A 20,182-nucleotide genomic window follows, 5' to 3' on the forward strand; every position below is an offset into this window, starting at 1 on the left:
CAAATCTTTATTGTGTGTTCGTTTTGTATCACATGCAAATCTATCAGTTGTTTCATAAAAAAAGAATCTTTTTCTGACTAACAGAATTTTTCACATCTGTTCTACTTATGAAAAACTGTCAACATCTGTTTTCAAAAGCAGGAAATGTCAGAATATAAGAATCAATTTGCTAAAAAATAAAACAACAAGCAGTTAATGTTCATAAATCACTTTTAATGTTCACACAGAAGAGGCTAAAAACAATACATTCACTCACAGATAATGAGTAACTGGTTACTGAGACCACCAGCAGAAGCAGTGTGTAATAACTACAGTCATGTTCATGATGAGCTCCTCATCCTCATCCTCATCCTCATCCTCACTCTAACACTCTCCACTGTCCACCACCTTCACTCTGGTCACCATCACAGCTCTGAATGATCACAATAACTCACTGACTGAGTCTGAGTCTGAGTCTGAGTCTGATTCTGAGTCTGATTCTGAGTCTGATTCTGAGTCTGAGTCTGAGACAGATACCAGGTGAAGCTGAGATTTTTAACGTGTAGGTTTCACTTTATAAAAGATTTACTTTCACACTGAATTTATTTATTTATATTGTAATAGAAAATAAAAAGCTGATTATTTTATGTTTCAGCTTTTGATCGCTGTTATGATGATCTTCAGCTCTTCCTTATACGTCTGAGTTTCTTCTGCTTCCTGTCTCACTGCATTCAGTCGGTCTTCATAATATCTCCTGTATTCAAACAGAACTTTCCTGCTCCAGTTGACCTGATACTGCAGATCTTTGATTTTCTTCTCCTTTTCTCGATCAGATTCATGTAAGGCATCAATGTTCTCCTGCAGTTTCCTCTTTTCTTCCTCAAACTTGGCCTTCAGTTCCATTTGTTGCTCGTGGAGTTTCTGCTCATAGAACTTCCTCAGCTCATTTTCTCTCATCATCAGCATCTCCTCCGCATCCCTGTACATCTTACTGGTGTAGAACTCATTATTATTTGCTGAAATCATCTCATCTACTTTCTTTAAGAACTCTAGAACCTGCATGCGGTTCTGCACTGCTTTATTGTTAAACACATGGTATCTTTGTCCACATCTGTGGATCAGATCTTTGAGGGGCTGGTTGGCTGTACTGAGATACTCCTCAATTGTGCAGCTGAGATCATCACCATGAGTAAACAGGACCAAGGTGTGTTTATCTGCTCCTTCATTAAAAAGTGCTCTGATCTTCTCCACTGCGAGATGTTCCTCCTCAGTGAAGGGACCAAGCTGAATGACCAGGATGATGGCATGGGGTCCAGGAGCTGTCATGTTAATGCACTTACTGATCTCATGTGTCAGTTCTGTCTCAGAAAGTTGTGTGTCAAACAGTCCAGGAGTGTCCACCAGCACCATCTCCCTCCCAGCCACTTCTCCAGTCTCCTTCCAGCACTCTTTAGTTACAGATGATCCACTCTGTACAGCTCCGAAGGCTTTCCTGCCCAGTATAGTGTTTCCTGAGGAACTTTTACCAGCTCCGGTTTTTCCCACCAGCACCATCCTCACTGTGAACACTGGAGAAGAAACAATCACACACAGTAACAGGATCCTTCCAAGAGCTACAGTGTGATTATCAGATCTCTCACATGACCACAGAAAAGATTTGAATCTACACACACACACACAAACACACACACACACACACACACACACACACACACACACACACACACACACACATTATTAATATATGTTTATATATAAAGCAGTTGATATTTTGTTTCATGTTTAATCCAGTCATTAGTGTCGCTCAGGTCAGGAGACCCTCAGTGTCTCAGCCCTGGATAAATGTGGAGGTTTGTGGTATGAAGGAGATCCAGTGTAAATCATCTGCCAAATATAATATACGGATCAGGAATCAGAACTTCACACTGGATCGGTCGAGGCCCGGTTTACCAACAACCACCACAGGTATCATTAACAACAGGGTACTGGTGGAAATTGTGCTGCTGTTGTCTGAAGGAGGAGAAGGAGAGGAGGAAGACATCTACAGAGACAGCAGGGAAAGGAGAAGTGGAGGAGAGTGGAGGTTCTGGTTGGTACTTTAAATGTTGGTACTATGACTGGTAAAGGGAGAGAGGGAACTGATGTTGGATGGTGTGGAGATGCGAAGCAGGAAGTGGATAGGATTATTAAGGAGGAAGTGAGAGCAGTGATTAAGAGGATGAAGAGTGGAAAGTCAGTTGGACCAGATGACATACCAGTAGAAGCATGGAGATGTTTAGGAGAGATGCAGTGGAGTTTTTAACCAGATTATTCAACAGGATTTGGAAGGTGAGAAGATGCCTGAGGAATGGAGAAGGAGTGTGCTGGTACTGATCTTTAAGAAAAAGGGAGATGTGCAGACCTGCAGGAAGAGCACCACAGATGCATGCAGGGTGGAGTGGGTGAAGAAGAGTGATAGCAGGAGTGATTTGTGATAGAAGAGTATCTGTGAGAGTAAAAGGGAAAGTTTATAGGACTGTGGTGAGACCTGAGATGTTGTATGGATTAGAGACAGTGGCATTGAGTAAAAGACAGGAGGTGGAGCTGGAGGTAGCAGAGCTGAAGATGTTGAGATGTTTGTTGGGAGTGACGATGGACAGGATTAGAAATGAGTTTATTAGAGGACAGCGCATGTAGGACGTTTTGGAGACAAGGTGAGGGAGGTGTGATTGAGATGGTTTGGACATGTGCAGAGGAGGGACATGGGGTATATCAGTAGGAGAATGCTGAGGATGGAGACACCAGGAAGGAGGAAAAGAGGAAGACCAAGGAGGAGGTTTATGGATGTGGTGAGGGAAGACATGCAGGTAGTTGGTGTGAAAGAGGCAGATGTAGAGGACAGGGGGGTATGGAGACGAATAATCTGCTGTGGCGCCCCCTAATGGGAGCAGCCGAAAGACGAAGAAGAAGAAGAAGAAGAAGAAGAAGAAGAAGAAGATGAAGAAGGAGAAGAATAAGTTGTTTAAATTTAAAAAGAGAATCAGGTTTGGCTGCAGTCCAGACACAAACCCTGTGTTTCCTTCATCACAGAGAAGGTACAGTGGATTAAACCAGCACAGAAACTTACAGAAGCACAGAGTACAATAAACTGCACACACACACACACACACACACACACACACACACACACACACACACACACACTACAGTTAGAAATGAGCTGAGATTCTACAGTAAATGGTCACAGTGTGTGAGGGTCGTATTGGTGTGTATCTGGTGTGTAAAGACGGCTCTTTGTGTTACTGAATTACAGGGGGGTCTTTTATTAGCTGATTTCTGAATGTGGTTTATTTCGGGGGCAAAAAGACTGCAGTAGATACTGAATGATGTTCTGGTGAGAATGTTTACTTCACTTTACAGTAAAATTTTATTTAAGTGGGTTTAAATGTAACAGTTCACATGTTTCCATCCAAACAGATTTCACCTGCACCTCAAACTCACACATGAAGACACCTGATAACATCTCCAACTTTATCAATATCCATGTATTCTGTCAATGCAAAATCTCTATTAAAATGTGTGTTTGTGTGTGTGTGTGTGTGGTGTGTGTGTGTGTGTGTGTGTGTGTGTGTGTGTGTTCTTACTGTTTGGACGGTCTACATCAGGACTTTGTCGTCCTGATGGTTTCTCCTCTTCTTTCTCCTGCTTTCCCACTGCAGAAATAAACACTATAAAGTTCTGTACACACACACACACACACACACACACACACACACACACACACACACACAAACACAAACAAACACACACACACACACACACACACACACACACACACACACACACACAAACACAACACACACACACACACACACACACAAACACACACACACACACACACACACACAGCAGTTTGTTTGCACACCCTCTTATTCAATGTTTTGTCTTTGTTGTTGTTGTTGTTGTTGTTGTTGTACATTAATATTGAAGAGTGAATTTATAATTTCTGAGAGAATAAATATGGAATGTTAATAAACACAGAAAATGTTTTATATTTTTAGATTCTTTAAAGTCGCTCCTTTTAGTTTTGATGAAGCTTCACACACTCTTGGTATTCTCTCAGTCAGCCTCAGGAGATCATCACCTGGAATGGGTTCTAACAATCTTCAGGAGTTCCCAGAGATGTTGACTGCTTTTCCTTCACTGTGTGTGTGTGTGTGTGTGTGTGTGTGTGTGTGTGTGTGTGTGTGTTCAGTGCAGCACTGTTACTGTTTTATTGTTATTCTTGTTATTACTGTTGTGTTGTGGTGTGAACTTTATGTAGTTCTGTATGTTTAAGTTAGTTTTGTGTAATTTTGTGTAGTTTTGTGTTATTTTGTGTAATTTTGTGTAATTTTGTGTAGTTTTGTGTTATTTTGTGTAATTTTGTGTAGCACCTGGTCCAGGAGAATGTTGTTTGGTTTCACTGTGAAACAGCACTAAAAGTCACCTGACTTCATCCAATTCCAGTGTTTAAAACTACAGTGATTTATAACAGCAGTGTATCAGGTGCTGATTTCAGTCTGTAATTTTCTCAATGATCATTAATACACACACACACACACACACACACACACACACACACACACACACACACACACACATTCTGATCCACAGTCACACAAATCTTACACTTAAACCTCCTGTTATTTCTCCTGCAGTCGCGAAACAAACCGAAACTAAAACTGGAGCATTGAATAGATTTCATATAAAACACACACACACACACACACACACACACACACACACACACACACACACACACACAGAGTTTTTGTTTTATAAAAAGCAGGTAATATTTTTTTCCACTACCTGAAAGCGACATTGTCTGTTAGTTAAACGCAGTTTATTCTCCAGGTAGATTCTCGGTCCACATCACTACACACTTCCTCATGCGTGTGTTCAGGAAGAAGAGCGCCCCCTGCTGCTCACACTCTCACTTCACCCAGAACATCATTCACACCAAATCTCTCACTGCTCCACATCTTCACTTTTATTACCTATTTATTCCATCATTCATCTGATCCTTACACTTACAAACACACACATCAGTAAACGTGATTTTTAAAACAGAAAAACACAACCAGGCATTAATAAGAGATACAAACAATCCTGATCACAACAAATGTTTCTAATTACATGAAACTTATTTTAATTAACAGATTAAATTAAATAAACTAATAAACTAATAAAAGACGGTCTTTGGCATAAAATAAAAATAAAGCTTTTTTGTAATCAGGACATCTGCTGCATCAGTGCTGTTGTGAAATAAAAACTAAAACATCTGCCATGACCTTTAACCTCAATCACATGATGTGCTTTAACCAATCAAAATTAATCGACTATTTAAATATTCAGAACAAAAACAGTGCTATTGATTTCTAGTTAAAAATAAATTTACATTTCTTCCTAATTTATTAAATCTCATACATAAAACATTTCAGCAAACAATCAAATATTAAACTGTTCTATAATGAATGAAAGCTTTTTTTATGGTTCTTTTATTTCTATAAAGGATAAAAAGACAGATATGACTGTAACTGTAGGAGGATGTTGCGTTAAAGCGCATGTTTCTAGCCGGACATATTAAAAAGCACCGATAACCGGAAGTGGATATTCAGTAAGCGGAAATGTTCTCTCAGTGTGTGGGTTTAATTAATTAATTAATTTTTTATTGAACATATTCAGCAGTATTTACATATACAAATGCACTAATAAATGCAAATAAAGAAACAAATAAATGTACATCTACAATATAAGTACAATAACTACAAATATTGCAGAAAGCAAAGAAACAGAGAAGAAGAAGAAATAAAGGGGTGTAAAGTTAGGGGTCTTTTCATTCCTCTTTAAATAAATCAAGTTCTCTTATTATTGCAACAAGTTTCGAGGCCTTTTTACTTTTTATATATTCCAGTGTAATTATGAGTAAAATCTCTTTTAAAAACAGAAAAATTCTGTTTCGTCTTCATACATTTGCATTGATGAAGAACGAGTGAGTGGTTTAAGGAGCAGAGATCCAGGAGCAGATGCAACCCGCCATCCTTCTTCAGAACAGTGAAGTACGTGCTGTAGCCTGACTTTCCACCCAAGAGGGGAACCACCTCGATGGTCCCTTTCCTCAGGAGAGCACCTCCTGTCCCAAGGCCAGAGACACATCCTGTTGAACTGTGGAAGAGATGACCCGAACTGAATCGAGTAGCCCCTCTGTATAATACACAGGACCCACTGAGACACCGCTGGAGCCTTTCCCAGGCTGTCAGAAAGTCCCTCAAGGGAACCAACCGCAAATAAATCTAAATAGAATTGAAGAGTCTGCAGAACACAGTGTCTGTTCACACGTTCACACATCAGTCACTTCCTGCCTCATTTCCTTCTGACCTGCTTTTCCACTTGGGTTCCCTTTTCTGAACACCAGTAGAGATAATGGTGGTGTAGGATCACACATTCCACTCTCATATAAAACCAACACACGTCTTATATCTCTGATGAGCGAACAGTCCACTTTACATGATACAACACGTGCAGATGTGATCAACTCATTTCAACAAAAACTCCTCACTGAATTAAACTTCTAAATAATGATATATTTGACGTAGAGGTTTTGCTGTATGAGTGCTGGAGGATGCGTGAATATAAACCTGCACTAATGTCAGAGCTGCTGTTATAGAAATCAATACCTTCTAAACATCTGCAGTAGAAGTTCAGAAAGAGCAGCGATGTGCTGATAAATACAGTGGAGTTCTGCTGGGTTAGAAGTGAACTAATGCTAAACATCTGGAATCTGGAGCAAATGTGAACCTTGTGTAAGATGTGTTATTTGGGGCAGAAGTGGTGTGACTCAGGGGAACATTCATCTCCCAGACTGATATCATCATCACTCATGTTCAGCTGTGTGAAGGATGCAGCAGTGGGCAGATGTGAAAGTGATGAACGTGTAAAACACAATACACTGATAACTTTTTATTTCCAGTGGTTTATTGAAGGCACATGGTTCAAGCAAAGCATCATTTTTCCTTTATGTTGATGTGATGCACTGGGAGAAGTTTAATCCTCCATTAAAACTATAAAATAAAACACTGGGATGAACAGACTGCATTCAACTGTGGCTCAGAAAAGTACAAAAGATTTTTCATTCATATTAATATTAATATTATTACTTTAATTTACACAGAAATTGTAGAATAAATTGAAGGAGACGTGGAAATGCACTTAATGTACTTATATTTGTAAAATATTCGATAATCGTCAAATCAATAAACATTAAGGGCATTTCCACGTCTCCTTCAATTTATTCTACAATTTCTGTGTAAATTAAAGTAATAATCTGAATATTAATCACATTTCAGATCATGTTCTGATCAATTCAGCTTCACTTACAGCATGTTGTGGACAGAAAATAGATTATCAAGGTGATGGTGAAAACTGTTTCCTTCTGAGTGAGGGTCGAGTGTGTGATCCTGGGAGAAGGTGATCTAACTGTTTTCACCAGTTCTGCCTGAGCGTGTGAACCCGTGCTGGAGGCTGAACTCCTTCAGGATCTCGAGTTAGTTTATATGCTAGCGGTGTACGCTAAGTAGCTATCTTGACTATGAAAAAGCCCAAAACCAATACAGGGTGTTTATCTGCGCTGAGAAGATACTAGCATGTAATAAGATGGCACTACAGTAATGAAAGCTTATGCCAGTACTGCAATAACACACATCACCAGCCTGTGTAGCTCCGCCTACTGCTTATTCCAGTAAATCTCATACGACTTTCTCTCTGTGCATTCAGTCGCCGAGCGAACTTTCTCCTTCACCACCTTCACCACCAGTCCTCCAGCCAGCACGGCTCCAGCTGCGACTCTTCCGATCGCCGACACTGCAGTTAAAATGCGTCCGCTGGTTTCTGCTGTTAGACCACTGCTAGCCTCAACTACAGCTCCCCCTAGTGCCTGTGGTGCAGCTCCTGCTCCTGCTGCTGCTGCTGTTTCAGCTCCGGTTATAGCAGCACCAGCCTCAAGCCCAGCCCCTACAAGCCCTGCCCCCACCCCCAACACCGCAGCCCCACCCACCACTGTGACCCCCATCACACCTACCTGCTCCAGAGTTTCAAGTGCTGCCTCCCCAGGTGCTGATGCTTCTACTCCAACTAAAACCCCATTAGCACCACCCACCACCCCACCCATCGCTGCTCCAACAGCTACAGCTGTATTTCCAGCCACACCTGCAGTGATACCTATGGAACTACTCACCACAGAGGCTCCTACTGCAAAAGCAAAAGGGGCAACAGCGCCACACACTGCCCCCACCGCAAATCCCGTAGCTCCTGCTGCCACTAAGATTTTCACCCTCTCTAGAACCTTTGGTGAGAGTGCTGCTTCAGTGCGGAGAGACTCCAGCCCACCCTTTCTTCTTCTCCTCCTACTATCTTTCCATTTCCTAAATCCTTCCATCAGCAACCACCACCTCTCAGCTGATCTCTCCTCTACCCACATCTCCTCTGGTTCCTCCTCACAGTCTTTCTTCCTCCTCTTGGCTCGTTCCACGTTTGCAGCCCCCTGGCTCATCAGCCTCTCCTGTTCTTCACGGATAGCAAGCTCTGCCTCCTGGAACATTGCGCTGGTGTAGCACTGCCCTCCATTCTCCTCCACCATCTGTTCCACTTTTCTGAGCAACTCCTTCACCTGCTTCCTGTTCTCCAGGTTCCTGTTGTTCAGGACATGGTATCTTCTTTCACAAGTTTCCAGTAAAGATCTCAAAGCTTTTGGAGCATCAGGACCCAGAAACAACTCCACATCACTGCCACTTTCTTCCAAATCGTCACCGCGGGTAAACACGATCACCGTGTGGCGCTGTAGAGCAGCCTCGCCGAACACTCGCAGCATCTCCTGAGCAGCTCGGTCTTCATCTTCTGTGTAGCGTCCCAGCTGAATGACCAGCAGGAAGGCGTGAGGACCGGGAGCACTCAGCGCCACACACCTGGCGATCTCTGTGTGAACCTGATCAGGATCTGAGCGAGTGTCTCCAAATCCTGGCATGTCCACCACCAACACCTTGGTGTGTTTATAAATCTCATCCTCAGCTACCTCAGCACTTCCCTGCTCACACACCTGCGTCACAGAGCTGGCTCTCAGCTCAGACAGGAAGTGACGCCGTCCCAGGATGGTGTTTCCTGTTGCGCTTTTTCCGGAGCCTGTCCGGCCGATGAGCACGAGTCTGAGTTCAGGTTCATCTCCGAGGTTCTCCTCACGTTTCTCACCGCTCGTCTCTGAGAAAAACAGAGAAATCATTCTAATTATAATGTAGGATAAGATGAGCGACTACAAGAGGAACAAAGTACTGTGAGATAAACTCTGACTCTCAGTGTGACTTTAATGAGTCCGAGTTGAAGATTCAGACACAGAAATACATTTAAACACATTCAATATATTTTAGATATTTTCTACACAATATCCTCAGAGGCCATGGATTATCTCGTGATCACGACTTAACTTTCTCCACACAAACAGTTCATGTAATTATCCCTGTGGAACTGCTCTCATGTGAAATACACACAGAAATTAAGGACTGATCACGAGGAAATGATGTTTATGTCGTGATAAGAAGAAAACAAGAAAGAACATATAGAATGCTCTGTTTCTCAGGACTTCCATACTTTCGTTTTCCCCCTCACCCAGATACTGATAAACCCCGCCCACCCCGCGCTGCGATTGGTCAATCGGGCGTGTCAGACAGCAGCGTTAACCAATCACAGAGCAGAAACACAACCCGGTCAGAATGGGGGAAAAAAAGTTTATATCCGACACAAACACAAGTCAAAACACAAATATATCAATATGTTCATGCAACTTTAAAATATATTCCTCTTTATCACACAGCCAAAGTTTCATATTTCAGCAAAAAACACGAAATAAATGCAGCTAAATCACCGCGATTATTTCCATCTTCATCCATGTGATCGTGTAGACGCTGTAATGACCTGCTGTTTATTACCTGGTGTACAGAGAAGAGACATGATCCTCAACCTGATCCTGATCCTGCTCCCTGATCAACACACTGATCCACCAGCCTCATCACGCGCATGCGCACACGCACACTCTCACCCTGCCTGATCCCTGTCCGCCATCTTGTGGTGTGTTGAAACACGTCTTCATGACGCACGTGACTGAATCTGTCCCTGAATCTGACCAACCGTCAGTCCTGCAGCTGGAAAACACCTCAGTCCTGCTGTTATTCTTCATAATACCAACCAATACACAAACAATCACACCACCACAAACCATCAACTGAATAATTCCTGATTAAATCATTCTCATCAGGACATCAGAATCAGGAGCATCTTTATTGCCAGTTATTATGGGGTTGCATGTATGAGAAAGTTGTCATGGTGTGCTGGTGATATATAAAAAAGCTGAAAAAAGATGTAAATGAAAACCTAGGAGAAGAAAAGAATACAATAATAAATATCAATAATAAAAATCTTGGATCATTTACACAAATATCGTGACAATATATAAATGGTTATTTATTATTAACACTGCATTTTTCCTGTCTCTTCTGGTGGCCCCTCTCCCACTTATTCTTCAGGTGAATCTATTGTCCAGATCTTGGGGTGGGGGAGAAGTGGATCTGGGGAAAGCTCCACAGGAAACACAATACTTGGGGGAAAAGTGTTCATCAATCCAAACGCTACAGAGGGGAAGTAACTAAAACATGTCAAGCACACACCTGCCATCTTTGAGGAAGGAAAGTGTGTGTGAATTATACTCCAAACCTGCTGCATCCAGATGTCACTGAAGATGAGCTCCAACAGGAGAAAGATAAGCTGCTGCCAGTCTGGTCTTCATGCTGCTCTGCTTGTGTTCCTGTTGGAGAAGAGCTACAGAATGAGGAAGAGATGCTGGAGTTTGTTAAAGAATTATTCAATCCAGACATCCAGGAGTTTACCACAGTGCTCTTCACACAAGGATATGAGCTGGAGGAGGACGAGGTGATTGTCATGTTTGTAGAGAGGAATGAAGAAAGTGGGCTGAAGTGTTTTTGTTGAAGGATGTGGTTATAAAATCCATGTCTTCAGTAACACAAACACAGTGCAGACACAAATCTCTGACCTCCTGGATACAATTAAGCACATGCTGAGCAGCAATCAGAATCAGAATCAGGATTTTGACCAGGTGTGTTGACACACACAAGGAATTTGGTTCCAGCTGTTAGTGAATCTCAAAAGTACAGACATAAAAACACTGTACATTCAGCTTGGACTCTACCATACAAAACACACAAGACAAGACAGACTGCACAAGACAATAAAGACAATGTGAGACAATATGGACAGTATGAGTGTTAAATAGAGTTACAGATTCTATGATACAGATCAGTGATGTAAATAAAATGTGTGAGTGCACAGTAGTGATTTTTCCTGCCTGGTTTCTGGTTCTTGTTTGGTACAGGTCCTGGAGAGTGGGCACGGGAGCACCAATGATGTTTTCTGCTGTTTTAACTGTTTGCTGCAGTCTGTTTCTGTCCTGTTTTGTTTCTGCTTCAAACCAGATGGTGATTGATGATCACAGGACAGATATAATGACTGCAGTGTAGAATAATGGAGACAAGTTTCACATGTAATTTATTTTAATTTATTTTATACTGAAGTTTTCATCATATATTTTGCTGTTATTTGATGTTTCTTGAACATCATTTAAATGTGATGTAACACAAATGACATGAAGTAAACATATATTTGATTCTGTAGCTGCAATGTGAAGATGACAGAAGACACATCAGATTACTTTCTGCTGACTTGAAAAGTCATTAATAATAAATCATTCTTCACTAATGGGTAAAAACATTAACACCACAATCCGAGTGAAATTCTCCACATTCTTAACTTAAGAACTGAATAAAAACTTAGAACATTTTCAAAATCTAGCGCAGACATTCTGGGACATAAAGTTCACAAGCATGATTTCACCTCAGACTTTATAGCTGCTCCATTACTGTGTGACTTAGATCACAACACCAAAAGGTCTCTCAGGTACTAAGGGGCAGAGATCATTCTGTGCATTATATCTGTAGTATTTTACTGAGTGCCTCTGTGGTGATCTTCAGTAGAAACATCATTAGTTTAGGTTGATGTAATTTGGTCCCTTTCTGAATGTAACTGTGATATCAGGCTGCTGGTCTTTTCTGCAGGACTTCTGATTGTACAGAAATGCTGACTGTAAACATTCACTCAAAGCCATTAACCTCTTCTTGTGCATGTTATCTAAATGGGATAAATGTTTACTCCAGTATACTCACTATTCTGTCATGAACACATTTACATGACATGAACGTAAAATCTGTATTCTGCCTAGTTTCAGTTGCAGAGGAGATGTGAAGGTGACGTGGTAAAAAGTTCCTCACTTGAGGCTGGTGCTCCTGGGAAAGACTGGGGTTGAGAAGAGTGCACCAGGAACCACTATCCTGGAAAGAAATGTGTTCCAGTCTGCTGCTAATTTAACCTCTCAAACCAGAGAGTGCAGCTCTCACAGAATCCTGCGGGACAGTAGACACGTCTCCATCATCAACACGCCTGTGATTTCTGATACCCAGCTCAGCTAGCTAGATGAACTGTTTGACCTATTCCTCTAAAACAGGTCACTACACAGACAGAATCTATAGAGATGTTGAGAAAGTGATTAGTGATATTCAGGACCAGAAGTTGAAGGAAAAAGTGGAACAGTGCAAAAGAAGATATCCAGAAGCATCCTCAAGCGAATGGCAGCATATAAGAGGAAGTTAAAGAGAAGTTCACATTCTCACATTCACTAGAATATATTTATAGAACTGTACTATAAATGTGGCAGTGTTGCTCCTTCTGTAACACGTTTTTCATTTTAATCACAGTAAATAAGAGATTTGAGAGTATAAAGTGCCATGAAAACACACAAGTTCTTTTGTACATTTTTTAAATATATTTTATATTTCAAGGATGTATAAGATTTGCTTTTAAATTAAATAAATAATGGAGTCACACACACACCCACCCACCCACCAACACACACACACACACACACACACAATTAAAACAGCTGTACAAATGTAGTAAATATTTAATATATTGTTTTAAATGTATTGTACAATATATTGAAAATTTGATTTGATTTGTTTCATGTTCTTGGGATGTGATGATGATGATGATGATGATGATGTAATGATAATAAACACACACACTGGTGTTATGATGGAGGATTTAAACACATGGTACATAAAGTCTGCATGAACCTGAATCCTGCCTGAGACACTGCAGTTACACACACAACCACTGAGCTGCAGTGTCCACTGGAATATCAGATCTCACCAGGAGATAAAACACACACACACACACACACACACACACACACACACACACACACACACACACACACAATGAAATCTTTAAATAACTGTCTAATTAAGGTAGGAAACTCCACTAACCTCACACGCACACACACACACACACACTGTATAAAAGCAGCGTGCCAGTACTCCACTGAAGGAGGTAACCTTGCCCTGAGCTGGCACGGCTGTGTTCCAATACTGTAAACATCACACCCTAGCTGAGTGGTCTTCAGCACAAGTGTAGTGTGTAATGTGGGGACGAGGCGAGTGTATGTAGTGACCGACACTTCTAGAGGACAAGGTGAAGTGTTAAACACAGGACTGGAACACAGGGCAGATAGAAGGTCCTACCATGCATCCACAAACGTTCTAAAGAGAAGCTCTGTTCACCTCACTTTCATACACATCATTACTTCTGCTTTACGTTCTTCTAGAACATTCATTATTCATAAGATTTATTTGAGATTTATTCTCCATCACTGTTGAAGTGAAACTGTATAAAACTTTGATAAATCGTCACTCATACTGTAAATGTAGTTGACTCTGTCCCTCTCTCTCTCTCTCTCTGTCTCTCTCTCTCTCTGTGTGAGTGTGTGTTTGCCTGTTTGCTCCTCTCCTTCACCAACACCTGATGTAGTTTTGACCACAGATCTCTATCACTCTCTAACTGTGTGTCTGGGTGGAGGTCCAGCAGGGGGCGTTAGAGTTCAGAGCGAGAGCGGGAAATTCTCGGCCCTTTCCTGATCTCTTTCCTCTTCTCCTCCTTCCTCCTTCGCTTCTGCTCTTCACGGAGTATCTTCTGGAAGGCATCAGCAGTGTGGAGCACCTGAGAGACGGATGGAATGAGAGATTGGACTGGATCGGTCATCAGGATCCTTCACTAATCACATCATCTGTCTACAGTATGGGTTTGTGTGTGTGTGTGTGTGTCTCACATCATCTTTCTCAGTACGGTAAGGGTTAATGAAGTGTGTGTGTGTGTGTGTGTGTGTGTGTGTGTGTGTCTCTCACATCTTTCTCAGTACAGTGAGGTTAATGAAGTGTGTGTGTGTGTGTGTGTGTGTGTGTGTGTGTGTGTGTCTCTCACATCATCTTTCTCAATGCAGTGAGGTTAATGAAGTGTGTGTGTGTGTGTGTCTCTCACATCATCTTTCTCAGTACGGTAAGGGTTAATGAAGTGTGTGTGTGTGTGTGTGTGTGTGTGTGTGTGTGTGTGTGTCTCTCACATCATCTTTCTCAGTACGGTAAGGGTTAATGAAGTCTGGAGATTTCTCTGTGATTCCCAGCTCCTGAGACATCTGCACACACACACCAGATCTCAGACACTACTTCAACATTCATGTTTCTGATTACATCATCATCATCATCACCACAACGTACTGCGAAACACACACACACACACACTCACACACACACTCACTCACACACACTCACACACACACTCACACACACACACACACACACACACACACACACACACTCACACTCACACTCACACACACACTCACTCACACACACACACCAGAGTGAGAACTTGTTGGTGATTCCCTTCAGTGAAGACTCCAGACTGGTTACAGAAGCTCAGCCCCCAGCGCAGCGTCTTCCCCCACTCAGAGTTATGGTCGTAGTAATGATGGACAATCCGCGGGAATCGCAGAGCCACGTCCCCAAAAAACGCTGTGTTCTCCAACACATGTGAGTACGCTGTATACACACACACACACACACACACACACACACACACACACACACACACACACACACACACACACAGGCTCTGAGTGGGACACAGAGATCTTTATGTCTCCATTACACATGGTGAAACTTACCCTCTTTCATCTTATCATCCTGTGGAAAAGGATCATCAGGCTGCAGATTAGCAGCTACCAGTACAGTTCTGAGTCCTCTAGTACCACACACACACACACACACACACACACACACACACACACACACACACACACACAGGTAAGAACAGAAACTTCTCGTGCTCACAACAGTAATAATCTGATATATGAGACGGTTGAAACGGAATGCTTTACTTCTATTAACCCGGACACCCCCAAACCACACCCCTGGAACCCCAAACCCTAAACCACACCCCAAACCCCAAACCACACCCCAGAACCCCAAACCACACCCCAAACCCTAAACCACACCCCGGAACCTGAACCACAACCCAGAACCCCAAACCACACCCCAAACCCTAAACCATGCCCCCAAACAACAAACCACACCCTGGAACCCCAAACCCTAAACCACACCCCAAACCCTAAACCACACCCCGAACCCGAACCACACCCCAGAACCCCAAACCACACCCCAAACCCTAAACCACACCCCGGAACCTGAACCACAACCCAGAACCCCAAACCACACCCCAAACCCTAAACCACGTCCCCAAACACCAAACCACACCCCCGGAACCTCAACCCACAGGAGAGGAGAGGTATGAACGAGGGGAGAGGAGTGGAGACGCGAGAAGATGAGTGGAAATGCCGTACCTTGAAGAGGCCCTTCAGCATGATGTCAATGATTTTGTACTGCTGATTAACATCGTTTAGATCCACCAGATTCTTCAGTGCGTTCAGCTGATCCTTCCTCTTCACCTCAAACAGACGCTTATCTAACACACACTCAGGAAAAACACACACACACACACACACGCACACACACACACGCGCACACACACACGCGCACACACATCAACCCCCCACACACACACCCACAAACACACGTGTATGTGTACAGGAGGATACAGATCTCCAGGCTGGTGTCGTGTCCATGGCGTGGGGTGTGTGTGTTGGAGTTTGTGGAACACACAGCACCAAACGCTGCAATCAGCAGCACAGCACACACACTCTGCATGGCCTACCTGTAACACACACACACACACACACAGTGCAAAGCGTCACATGACTATATACACAAACATTCAGAACTGCACATGATTCAATACATCTGCCCTTCAGGAAAAGCCACACTGCCCTCTGGTGTTTAGGGCCCTGAGATACACTGATTCTGAACACTTCACACGCACTGAACCTGCTGATCTTCATCTCCACATCACTACCGTTCTCATCTCCACCTCACTACTGTTCTCATCTTCACCTCACCACTTTTCTCATCTCCACCTCACCACGGTTCTCATCTCCACCTCACCACTGCTGATCATCTCCACCTCACCACTGTTCTCATCTCCACCTCACCACTTCAGATCATCTCCACCTCACCACTGTTCTCATCTCCACCTCACCACTGCTGATCATCTCCACCTCACCACTGTTCTCATCTCCACCTCACCACTTCAGATCATCTCCACCTCACCACTGCTGATCATCTCCACCTCACCACTGCTGATCATCTCCACCTCACCACTGCTGATCATCTCCACCTCACCACTGTTCTCATCTCCACCTCACCACTGCTGATCATCTCCACCTCACCACTGCTGATCAAATCTCTACACAAACCTGAATTATTGGGGGCACTACAGGGGGATGGAGGTATCAGAGTAGTTGAGATGTTGGACTTGTTCAGAAGGTTATGAGTTCAAATCCCACCACCACCAGTAAAGTTCCACTGCTGGGCCCCTGATCAAGGCCCCTAACCCTCACCTGCTCAGTGTATAAATGAGGTCACTGTAAATGGTTCTGGATGAAGGCGTGTGGTTTGATTGATTTGTTGTAATGTAAGAGGAATAAAACTCTGCAGCAGCTCAGGGGTATTAAGTCACACCAGCATGGGTTTGGTTTTATTCCCACAGCAGTTCAAAGCTCATATTTACACTAATGACAGGATCATGTACTGAGGGAGAGAACACTACAAATCTCTCTTCAATCACGTGTTCTAGTTTACTCGTTCACACACACACACACACACACACACACACACACACACAGACTTGTCGGGCAGATGATCCTCACTGATGCCCCTCTCCTTCAGCACGCGCTCAGAGTGGATCACTCTCAATAAACCTGTATGCTAATTAAATTAATTGCTCTATGATGAAGACCGGAAGTGGAGTAAGAGACTGCAGTGGATGAGAGGAGATGTAGATGATGATGCCTGATGTATCATTCTTACCTGTTACTCAGGAAGACAGGAAACAGGAAGCAGCAGCGATCAGTTCCGGCACAACAAATCACACCGCTCTGTAATGTGTGTGTGTGTGTGTGTGTGTGTGTGCTGGTAAAATAAAATGACTTCGCGTTATTAGCGCACACACCCACATACACACCGGCTCGTGCACTGCACTCCACTCCACCGCTGCCACGCGCTGCCTACCGGCGACCAATCAGAGCGCAGCGTTTGGACCCTGGCGTTCTGGTGTCGTCACTTCCTGCAGGAGGAGGAGGAGAGAGAGAGAGAGCGAGAGAGGGGGTTCCTCAGCACTCTTCACACAGATCATTAATAATGAGTATAGTAATATACTGCACTCTGTTCTGCGCTCCACATTTCCACACGGCGGGATTTGAGGGACGCAAACACAGCCCTCTTCCATACACACTTCACTAGATCCCTAGCTCACGCGGTATGGACAGCGACCTCCTGCGGTAAATTACGGGATAATGGTTTATTTTTACGAGAGTGTAAAGAAGCTAAAAAAAACTCTACCTAGTGCACTACATAGTGAACATCCTCACCATATAAAACACATCCAACTCATTTTATATGTTAAACCTTTTAATATCAATGAGGATTGTGTGTGTGTGTGTGTGTGTGTGTACACAGTATATACACATATATAATTAACCACTTATCAGGCAAACGGTTTAAATGCAGAATTTATTTATTTAAATAAACACAGGTTATTTGAACAATGGGTGTGTGTGTGTGTGTGTGTGTGTGTGTGTGTGTGTGTGTGTGTCATCTAATTTACTAAACCCATATTGAATTCAATAAAATACAATAAAACACCATGTTTTCTATTAAAACAATAACAATCTACCACAAGACACACAAAACTCATTTACTACTGACTGAGTGACTACTGACTTACTACTACACTGTGTGTGTGTGTGAGTGTGAGTGTGTGTGTGTGTGTGTGTGTGTTAGAAATCTAGTGATTGACAGTGAAGTCATTGAGGCAGATGGATAAACGTCCCACTCGACTGATACATAATTAAGGACAAATAAAAGACCATGTACTGGTGTGTATGTGTATGTGTGTGTGAGTGATTATGTATGTGTGTGTGTGTGTGTGTGTGTGTGTGTGTGTGTGTGTGTGTGTGTAGGATACAGTAAACACCCGGTGCTGATCTCTGAAAGACACAGATGGGTGAGGGATTCTAGATGGTCTAACAGACTCTCCACTCTCAGTTTCAGTTCCTCACTCAGAGAGCACTCACTGCACTGACACACACACACACACACACACACACACACACACACACACACACACACACACACACACAGAGTAGTTAAATTACTGCTTTAATGTGATCTATTTATAGAATAAGTGTTTGTGTTCACTCAGACACTGAGATCAGAGGAGAACATTCATCTACACTACATGTGATGTGTGTGGAAGAGGTGTGTATAATGTATAAATATGTGTGTGTGTGTGTGTGTGTGTGTGTGTGTGTGTGTGTGTGAGAGAGAGAAAGAGGGTGTATGATGCATAATTATGTGTGTGTGCCCCAGGAACCTGTGTGCGAGTAAAGTCTGAACTGACTCTCATCCTGCTGCCATGGAGATGCAGAGGAGAAACCAACCAATTTACTTGTCTGTGTGTGTGTGTGTGTGTGTGTGTGTGTGTGTGTGTGTGTGTGTGTGTGTGTGTTTACCTCAGTCAGCAGCTGTTTCAGTGTGTGTATGGTGTTTTCCTGCAACTCTTTCACTCCTTTCTTCTCAGCTGTTTCACACACATACACAAGGTCTGACTCCCACTGCACTCCATCTCCGGACCAACGGACCAGCTAAACACACACACACACACACACACACACACACACACACACACACACAAAATTGTCTTTTATTTCAACCAATTTTGATTTGCTTACTTAAATTTGGTCATATATGTGTGTGTGTGTGTGTGTGTGTGTGTGTGTGTGTTACCACTGTCAGTAAGCAGAGTGTTGCTGGATGCAGTGTAAGATTTTCGTCTGAGTTTAGCAGAGAGTGGAGCAAGAAACGATTCCATGGCTGACACACCACATGCTGAACTACACACACACACACACACACACACACACACACACACACACACACTGAGTGATGCAGTAAACCTGAAGTGACAAACACAATAAGTAACACACACACACACACACACACACACACACACACACACACACAAAGATCTGTACCAATAGCTGCTCTGCCTCTGTTCAGGAAGTTTATGAGTGAGTTCAGACAATTCACCGACACACCGAGAAGCATCTCCTGCTTCTAAACACACACACACACACACACACACACACACACACACACACACACACACACAATAACTGCACATATTGTGTAATTCAATACATGTATTTGTACATTTGAAAGACATCTATATCCAAAGTGATTTACAATGATCCTATTTATACATTAGGCAGGTGAGGGTTAGGGGTCTTCTGAACACACCTTGGTGGTTTAGAAGGTCAACATTTTATCTGCTGAGCTTCTCTTCCCAATTAGAGAATGTGTGTGTGTGTGTGTGTACCTGCAGCAGTACGCTCTGCAGAGCTGTGGTGATGCTGATTGCTCCTCTGTAGCTGAGAGGATGAAACTCCATACACTCTGACACACACACTACAGCAGAGCACAGGTCTACATCCAACACGGCCTTCAGCAGACGCACTGTACACGCTGCACACACACAATGATGAAAAGCAGTACAATGCTTGTGT

At 42.9% G+C, this 20,182-nt stretch overlaps 4 protein-coding genes across 11 annotated transcripts in view; all 4 read right to left on the reverse strand.

Annotated features, from left to right (window-relative positions):
* Nucleotides 1-192: 192 nt before the first annotated feature.
* On the reverse strand, nt 193-4,929 carry LOC124382276 (GTPase IMAP family member 7-like). Its single transcript, XM_046844486.1, has 3 exons — nt 4,810-4,929; nt 3,603-3,671; nt 193-1,547 (listed from the first exon to the last, which is right to left on the reverse strand). The coding sequence occupies exons 1-3, from the start codon at nt 4,820-4,822 to the stop codon at nt 631-633; spliced, it is 999 nt and encodes a 332-aa protein (XP_046700442.1). The 5' UTR covers nt 4,823-4,929; the 3' UTR covers nt 193-630.
* Nucleotides 4,930-6,953: 2,024 nt separating this feature from the next.
* On the reverse strand, nt 6,954-10,118 carry LOC124382269 (GTPase IMAP family member 4-like). 2 transcript variants are annotated; one of them, XM_046844479.1, is made up of 2 exons: nt 9,975-10,118; nt 6,954-9,249 (listed from the first exon to the last, which is right to left on the reverse strand). In XM_046844479.1, the coding sequence occupies exons 1-2, from the start codon at nt 9,994-9,996 to the stop codon at nt 7,724-7,726; spliced, it is 1,548 nt and encodes a 515-aa protein (XP_046700435.1). In that variant the 5' UTR covers nt 9,997-10,118; the 3' UTR covers nt 6,954-7,723. The 2 variants fall into 2 exon arrangements, with proteins under 2 accessions (XP_046700435.1, XP_046700434.1); XM_046844478.1 differs by having other exon boundaries at nt 9,911-10,118.
* A 3,660-nt stretch (nt 10,119-13,778) lies between these two features.
* Nucleotides 13,779-17,639, reverse strand: ccdc134 (coiled-coil domain containing 134). The gene is made up of 7 exons (XM_046844487.1): nt 17,427-17,639; nt 16,100-16,215; nt 15,840-15,966; nt 15,170-15,246; nt 14,863-15,044; nt 14,567-14,638; nt 13,779-14,166 (listed from the first exon to the last, which is right to left on the reverse strand). Exons 2-7 carry the CDS (start codon nt 16,206-16,208, stop codon nt 14,041-14,043), a joined length of 693 nt encoding a protein of 230 aa, XP_046700443.1. The 5' UTR covers nt 16,209-16,215; nt 17,427-17,639; the 3' UTR covers nt 13,779-14,040.
* Nucleotides 17,640-17,702: 63 nt separating this feature from the next.
* The window catches only part of LOC124382265 (meiosis inhibitor protein 1-like), an 18,676-nt gene continuing 16,196 nt past the window's right edge, over nt 17,703-20,182 (reverse strand). For 3 of the 7 annotated variants that reach the window (XM_046844470.1, XM_046844474.1, XM_046844475.1), the window contains 6 exons: nt 19,996-20,141; nt 19,652-19,733; nt 19,404-19,510; nt 19,130-19,261; nt 18,583-18,695; nt 18,173-18,454 (listed from right to left, as the gene is read on the reverse strand). In XM_046844470.1, the coding sequence (XP_046700426.1) occupies nt 18,403-18,454; nt 18,583-18,695; nt 19,130-19,261; nt 19,404-19,510; nt 19,652-19,733; nt 19,996-20,141 (632 nt within the window). In that variant the 3' untranslated portion in view covers nt 18,173-18,402. Of the gene's footprint in view, nt 17,892-18,172; nt 18,455-18,582; nt 18,696-19,129; nt 19,262-19,403; nt 19,511-19,651; nt 19,734-19,995; nt 20,142-20,182 lie in introns of those variants that run through there. The other 4 variants (XM_046844471.1, XM_046844472.1, XM_046844473.1 and 1 more) reach the window with 4 other exon arrangements.

Source organism: Silurus meridionalis, chromosome 29, assembly GCF_014805685.1.
Source record: "Silurus meridionalis isolate SWU-2019-XX chromosome 29, ASM1480568v1, whole genome shotgun sequence".
Lineage (NCBI taxonomy): Eukaryota > Metazoa > Chordata > Actinopteri > Siluriformes > Siluridae > Silurus > Silurus meridionalis.